Source organism: Polistes dominula, unplaced genomic scaffold (genome assembly GCF_049000335.1).
Source record: "Polistes dominula isolate Pdom_NZ unplaced genomic scaffold, Pdom_raw_medaka contig_80, whole genome shotgun sequence".
Classification (NCBI taxonomy): Eukaryota; Metazoa; Arthropoda; class Insecta; order Hymenoptera; family Vespidae; genus Polistes; species Polistes dominula.
The window spans coordinates 3254415-3262250 of NW_028301111.1; the positions used below are offsets into that span (position 1 = coordinate 3254415).

Consider the following 7836-nt stretch of genomic DNA (forward strand, 5'->3'; position numbering starts at 1 on the left):
TACTTTTTATTCAATGGTTGAATTTTCGTTCACTTTTAAAAGTAAATTATTTATCAATCTATTTTATTAATGATTAATAAATATTTATTGTTAATTCTAATAATATAATTATTATAATAATTATTTGTTATTGTCGCAATTTAATATTTAAAAATTTGTTACCACGAAAATTTGTCCATATTTTAAATAATTGACCAATCGAATAACATCCAATTAAAATGCTCCATTAAGATAATCAAATCTTATTGGTTAATCGAAATGACCGGAAGTTACCAACCGGTAATACGAAGAGGTGTTAACTTCACACAGGTCCTACAGCTGCGATTCATTGTACAATCTTACGAGAAAGATTTATTGTTAGTCAATTATTTATCATTTCTCGTGATATTATTTATATTTAGTGAGATATAAATCAACTATCTTCTCATAATAATCATCATTTAGATATAGTAAGCTTGGTTATATTTAATTGTTATGATTATTAATTGCATATCGTTTATCAAGTTTATTTTTTACTAAAAAAAACATGGCGTCCAATCGTAAAAACATTGTCTACATATCTCTCAAGAAAAATCAATATATTTTTTTTACTCATTAATATTGTTAATTGTTTCAATTAAATTACAATAGTTTTGTTTATTATTTTAATTTTAATGAATAAAATATTTCATTGAATATTTTACAATTGATCGATCGAAGGTCGAAGGACGAAGGTCGAAAGTCGTGAAGGGTGGAGGGTAAGAGGAAGCTTGGGTGCATGTTAAACGTGTCCACAGTCCTTCTCGTGCCTCCATTACTGTCGGACGTGTTTCTAGTGTGTTCTTTGCATTTACTTTTTCATTATACAAAAATTAATAATTTATTGAATAAAATATTATTCATAAACTAATATAAACTATACAGTGATTATTATAAATAAACTATTTGATGCAAAATAATAAAAACGCGTGTTATATTTTCAGTTTGGTTGATATATCGTCGTAGAAAAGGTGGTCGAACAGTGTACAACTTTTTCCAAAGTTTTTCGATTATTTTCTTTTATTTGATATATTTGAGATAAATTTTTCATCACAAAATGGCAGATTTCTTAGATTCCGAAGCAGAAGAAAGCGAGGTATGTTATTTCTAAAAAAAATATTTCATGCATTTTAACATACGTATTTATTGCGTTGTACTTCCGTTATACCTAACCTCACTTTTTTTTCAGGAGGAGGAGCTTGATCAAAATGAAAAGAAAAAGTTGAAAAAGATTAAGGCGGTTGAAGAAAGTGACGAGGAGGACGATGGTTAGTTTGAATTAACAATTATTTTGTTATTATCTTATCTTATCTCATTTGCATATATATATTTATACGAGATTAATATTTTTGTTTAGATGATGGCGAAGAAGTTGCAGATTTGATTGATGATAATCCGATAGAAGAAGAAAGCGATGTAGAGGATAGTGATACTTCCGGTGGTTCTAAGAAAAGAAAAAAAGTGACGACGAGTTTGATGATAGATTGGAAGAAGAAGATTATGATTTGATTGAAGAAAACTTGGGTGTTAAACTTGAAAGAGTAAGTTCAACGTAATACACTTAGTTGCGTTAGTCAATTCAAAAGAGATCATGTATTAAAATAAATAAATTTCTTGTTCAATTTAGAAACGCAGATTCAAACGTCTTCGAAGAATACAAGATGAGGAATCCGAAGATGAACAGGAAAAGGAACCAGAAGAAGACAGAGATGCCATTGCCACTGAATTATTTGAAGGCTCTGGCGATGTAATTATATCATATTTAATTCTTTTTTTTATCATAGTATTCATTTAATTACATTTGTATGTATTTCTTTTGCATCCGTATATAAGGAAAGAGATGTCTTTGTGGTAATGATAACTTTTTTAATCGCATACAAACAAAATTAATCATTTGCATTATTATGGTGTTAGTCGTAAGGGTTTAATATAATTGAATAAGATTTTAATTCGTTCATATTTTTCATGTTACTTAGGAGGAAGAACGACGAAGTGAACGAAGTCATCGACCAGAGGTTGAGACTTTGGACGAAGAAGGTAGCGAAGGGGATGATGATATGAATGATTTTATCGTTGACGAGGATGGAAGATCTCTCGCAGAAAAGCGTTTGAAAAAGAAACCAATATTCTCCGATGCGTAAGTATTCATTCATAATCATATTTTCGTATTATGTAAACATTATTGAATTATTAATTAATTAATATTATTAATACAGCGCTTTACAAGAAGCTCAGGATATATTTGGAGTTGATTTTGACTTTGATGAGTTTGGTAAATTCGGAGAGGAAGATTATGAGGAAGAGGAAGAGGAGGAAGAAGAAGATGAATACTTGGATGACGATGTCGATGAACGACCAAGGAGACCAAAGAAACAATTTAAAAAGAAAAGTACTAGAAAGAGTATTTTTGAAATTTATGAGCCAAGTGAATTGAAAAGAGGTCATTTCACGGATCTAGATAATGAGGTATTTATTTATAATTACTTAAGTACTTTTTGTCTTATAATTATTTACATAAAATACTAATTATTTTGATTTAATGTTATATTCTAGATTCGTAATACAGACATTCCTGAACGAATGCAACTTCGTTCTGTTCCTGTTACACCCGTAGCTGAAGGTTCTGATGAATTAGACCTTGAGGCAGAATGGATATATAAACAAGCATTTTGCCGACCTACTATTTCCGTTCAAGATGCTCACTTGAACGAAGAAGCCAAAGAGAGAGCTAAGAAAGGTCCACAAACTATTGGAAAAATTAAGAAAGCTTTAGATTTCATGCGAAATCAACACTTTGAAGTTCCTTTCATATCATTCTACAGAAAAGAATATGTGCTTCCAGAACTTAATATCAATGATTTATGGAAAGTATATAAATTCGATGCTAAATGGTGTCAATTGCGTCAACGTAAAGAAAATTTGTTGAAATTATTTGAAAAGATGAAAAATTATCAATATGATGAAGTTTTGAAAAATCGTGATCTTCCTATACCAGATAATGTAAGGGTGATACAAGAAGATGACATTGAACGTCTTAAAAATATTCAAACGAGCGAAGAATTAAATGACGTTTATCAACACTTCATGCTTTATTATAGTTATGACATTCCAGCTATGCAAGAGATTGCTCGTCAAAAGGAACGAGAATTACGTCGTGAAGCAAGAATACAAAAAAGAAAACAACAAATAGCCGAAGCCGAAGAGAATGGTGAAAATCCGCCCGAAGAGGATATTGAACCTGCTGCAGATGAAGAAGAGGAACCGGATGAAACGTTGAAACAAGCGGTTAGAAGTGGACCATACTCAACTTGTCGAAAAGCAGGCTTGGCTGGGCTTGCTATGAAGTTTGGTCTTACTCCTGAACATTTTGCTGAAAATCTTCGGGATAATTATCAACGTCACGAAGTTGAGCAAGAACCCATAGAGCCCACAGTAGTTGCAAATGATTTTTGCAGTTCAAGATTCAATACTCCAGATGAAGTTCTTAAGGCTGCTCAATTGATGGTTGCTATGCAATTGGCACGCGAACCATTGGTACGCAAATGCGTTCGAGAAATGTATATGGAAAGAGCTAAAATATCAGTTAGACCAACGAAAAAAGGTATCAAAGAAATCGACGAGAATCATCCAATATATTCGATGAAATATTTGAAAGACAAACCAGTGCGGGATCTTGTGGGAGATCAATTCTTGAAATTGGTCATAGCTGAAACTGACAAGCTCATTACAATCTCATTAAGCGACACGATAGAAGGAAATACAACTAGCAATTACGTTGACGAAATGAAACAACTTTACTATGTTGACGAATTCAGCAAAAATGTTCAAGATTGGAATGCATTGAGAGTTGGCAGTGTAGAAATGGCACTCAATCGTATGGTGATACCACATTTAAAGAAAGAATTGAAAATCAATCTTATTACAGAAGCTAAAGAATGTATAATGAGAGCTTGTTGTCGTAAAATGTATAATTGGATTAAAGTAGCTCCATACACTTGTGAATTCCCTGAAGAAGAAGATGAAGAATGGGACACAAGTAAAGGTCTTCGCGTTATGGGTTTAGCTTATGTACCTGATTATTCTCAAGCAGCTTTTACATGCATCGTTTCTGCTGACGGTGAATGCACAGATTACGTGAGATTACCACATTTGATGAAGAGGAAAAATAGTTTCAGGGAAGATGAAAAAGCAATGAAAGAAGCTGATTTATTGGCACTTAAGAATTTCATAGCAACTAAGAAACCTCACATGGTTGTAATCGGTGGTGAATCGAGAGAGGCACTGATGATTGCCTCTGATATAAAAGAATGTATTTCCAATCTAATGGAAGATGAACAATTTCCTACTATTCAAGTAGAAATATGTGAAAATGAACTTGCTAAGATTTATTCCAACAGTAACAAGGGTATTTCGGAATTCCGAGATTATCCGGAATTATTGAGACAAGCAATATCTTTGGCTAGAAGAATGCAAGATCCTCTAGTAGAATTTTCTCAATTATGTACTGCCGATGAAGAAATATTATGCCTCAAGTATCATCCATTGCAAGATCAGCTTTTAAAAGAAGAACTTTTAGAAAATTTATATTTAGAATTCGTAAATAGAGTAAATGAGGTTGGCGTTGACGTTAACAAAGCAGTACAACAAGCTTATTCTGGAAATCTGGTACAATTCATTTGTGGTTTGGGTCCTAGAAAAGGACAAGCATTGATTAAAATATTGAAACAAACGAATCAAAGATTAGAAAATAGAACGCAACTTGTAACAGCTTGTCATATGGGACCCAAAGTATTTATCAACTGTGCTGGATTTATTAAGATTGATACGAATAGTTTAGGAGACAGTACGGAAGCTTACGTAGAAGTATTGGATGGTTCAAGAGTGCATCCTGAAACGTACGAATGGGCAAGAAAAATGGCAGTAGATGCATTGGAATACGACGACGAAGATGCAAATCCAGCTGGTGCACTGGAAGAAATTTTAGAATCGCCAGAAAGATTGAAGGATTTGGACTTGGATGCATTTGCTGAAGAATTGGAAAGACAAGGTTTTGGTAATAAATGTGTCACATTGTATGATATCAGAGCTGAATTGAATTCAAGATACAAGGATTTACGTGTACCGTACCAATCACCAAGTCCAGAAAAATTGTTCGACATATTAACCAAGGAAACACCTGAAACGTTCTACATCGGTAAACTGATATTGGCAACGGTGGTTGGAATAAGTCATAGAAAACCACAAGGAGAACAATTAGATCAAGCCAATCCAGTTAGAAACGATGAGACTGGTTTATGGCAGTGTCCTTTCTGTCTGAAGAATGATTTTCCTGAACTTTCGGAAGTGTGGAATCATTTTGATGCAGGAGCTTGTCCAGGAAAAGCTACAGGTGTAAGACTGAGATTAGACAATGGAATATCTGGCTATGTTCATATTAAAAATTTATCTGATAAACATGTTGCCAATCCTGAAGAAAGAGTTGGTATTGGTCAAGTAATCCATTGTCGTATTATTAAAATTGAAGTAGAACGTTTCAGTGTTGAATGTACGAGCAAGAGCAGCGATCTTGCTGATAAAAATCATGAATGGAGGTAAGTCCTTACGTTGTTATATACCTTTTGGTTTTTATAACGAATAGTTTTGTAAATGATTTAATGTATTTTTATATTTTTCTAGACCTCAAAGAGACATTTATTATGACACGGAAGCGCACGATCAAGATGTTAAAGTGGAAGAGGATGCTAAAAAAGTAAAGCAACTTCAGACATATGTTAGACGTGTTATTATACATCCGTCTTTCCACAATATTAGTTTTGCCGAGTCGGAGAAGTTAATGCAGAATATGAAACAAGGAGAAGGTATAATAAGACCCAGTAGCAAAGGTGCCGATCATCTTACCGTAACATGGAAAGTAACTGACAATATTTATCAACACATTGATGTCAGAGAAGAAGGCAAAGAAAATGCATTTTCCTTGGGTCATAGTTTATGGATTGGTAACGAAGAATTTGAAGATCTCGATGAAATAATTGCCAGACACGTTAATCCTATGGCAGCTTATACTTCAGAATTGTTAGATTTTAAATATTATAAGCCAAACGTGGAAGGCGTGAAAGATAAGGCTGAAGAAATTTTGAAAGAACAAAAGAAACAAAATCCAGGAGGAATTCCCTACATTATATCTGCAGCTAAGGTACGAACAATGCAACTAACTTTACGTTATATTTATTTTCTTGTTTATATTCTTTTAAATTATAAATGTTTAATTTATACTTTCATTTTTATATTTCAGAATTATCCAGGAAAATTCCTCCTGTCTTATTTACCAAGAATTCGGTGCCGTCACGAATACGTTAGCGTTTTACCAGACGGTTTTAAATTTAGAGGACAAACGTTTAGTAGAGTTAATGATTTGTTCCGTTGGTTCAAGGAACATTTTCGTGATCCAATACCTGGTCAATCAACGCCAGGTACTCCACACGGTGCATTGACTTCAAGAACACCGTATCATACTACTCCTGGGGCAGTTTCAGGTACTTTCCTATTCACATTATTGATTTATATATATATATATATATATATATATATATATATATATATATATATATATATATATATATATATTCACATTTTTGATAGTATTAACAAAAATATATATTTAATATTTCAGGAATGAATCAGGATGCAATACAAAGAGTGGCTCAGAATTTACCACACCACATGTTGCATTCTCTGTCGCAAGTAGCAAATCAAACACCACATCATTATCCACCACATACTCCAGGTGCAGCAAGTACCACAGCTTATGGTGGAATGCATACATACCCGAATACACCTTATACTCCTTCGGGACAAACTCCATTCATGACGCCGTATCAAACACCTCATCATACTCCGCGTCATGCACAGCAAACACCAAATCATCATCAAGGTTCATTCTTACATCCAGTACCTTCTTCCTCGGTACCATCTGCAACTCAGAGATCAATGCGATCTCATAGACCCACTCCGTCTGCTTCAACACCGACATCTGGTGATGCCACGGATTGGAGTAAGGCAGCTGAAGCTTGGGCTCGTTTGAAACAATCAACTCCTCGAGGATCGTAAGTCTCTCTTAAAACATTTCATTACAATTATCTAATTAAAATCTCATTTAATTGTGTGAATTGAATTGAATTTAATTTAAGGGGTGGTACTCCAAGATATGAAGAATCCAGGAAAACGCCACGAAAATATGAGGATTCTGCTGGAAGAACTACTCCGAGAAATAGAACTCCATCTAATCAAACTCCATCTTATAAATCACCTCGAGGTACACCCTATACTAATTCTAGTCCACGCAGTATGTCTCTTAGTGGAGATGGTACACCATTATATGATGAAAGTTAACCTACGAATCTAGTTAAGTTTATTAAATAAAATAATGGATATAATAATATGTTATTATTATTATTATGTAAACTTTGTATAGACCTTCATATATTTTTAATGTATTTTGTATAACGGCTCTGTTAGCGATATTAAACTTTTATGTACATAAAATATATTATACAATAATCGTTATATATTATTCGTTAATATATTTATCGATTTCTTACTTTATCGCTAATGTAGCGGCAATAAAACGCTTGTGATAATTTAATTGAATGTTTTTTTATTTAACAATTTCTATCTGTGTCCATTTTTTGTTTATACTCTCTCTATCCCTTTACAAAATAATTACTTTTTTTTTTGGTAATCTTTTCGTTATATTTTTTATTAAAGTATTTACATCGTTAAAATATTTGTTGATCTTACAAGGATACAATGCATCACATA

At 33.0% G+C, this 7836-nt stretch overlaps 1 protein-coding gene across 1 annotated transcript; it reads left to right on the plus strand.

Moving 5' to 3' along the window:
* The first annotated feature begins 337 nt into the window (after positions 1-337).
* On the plus strand, positions 338-7660 carry LOC107071010 (transcription elongation factor Spt6). Its single transcript, XM_015329646.2, is given in 14 exon segments — positions 338-356; positions 963-1114; positions 1208-1286; positions 1376-1477; positions 1480-1559; positions 1646-1765; positions 1852-1869; positions 1995-2155; positions 2235-2484; positions 2572-5609; positions 5695-6211; positions 6311-6551; positions 6689-7121; positions 7206-7660. Coding segments are annotated over 13 exon segments (5280 nt in total). The 5' UTR covers positions 338-356; positions 963-1075; the 3' UTR covers positions 7408-7660.
* The last annotated feature ends 176 nt before the right edge of the window (positions 7661-7836 follow it).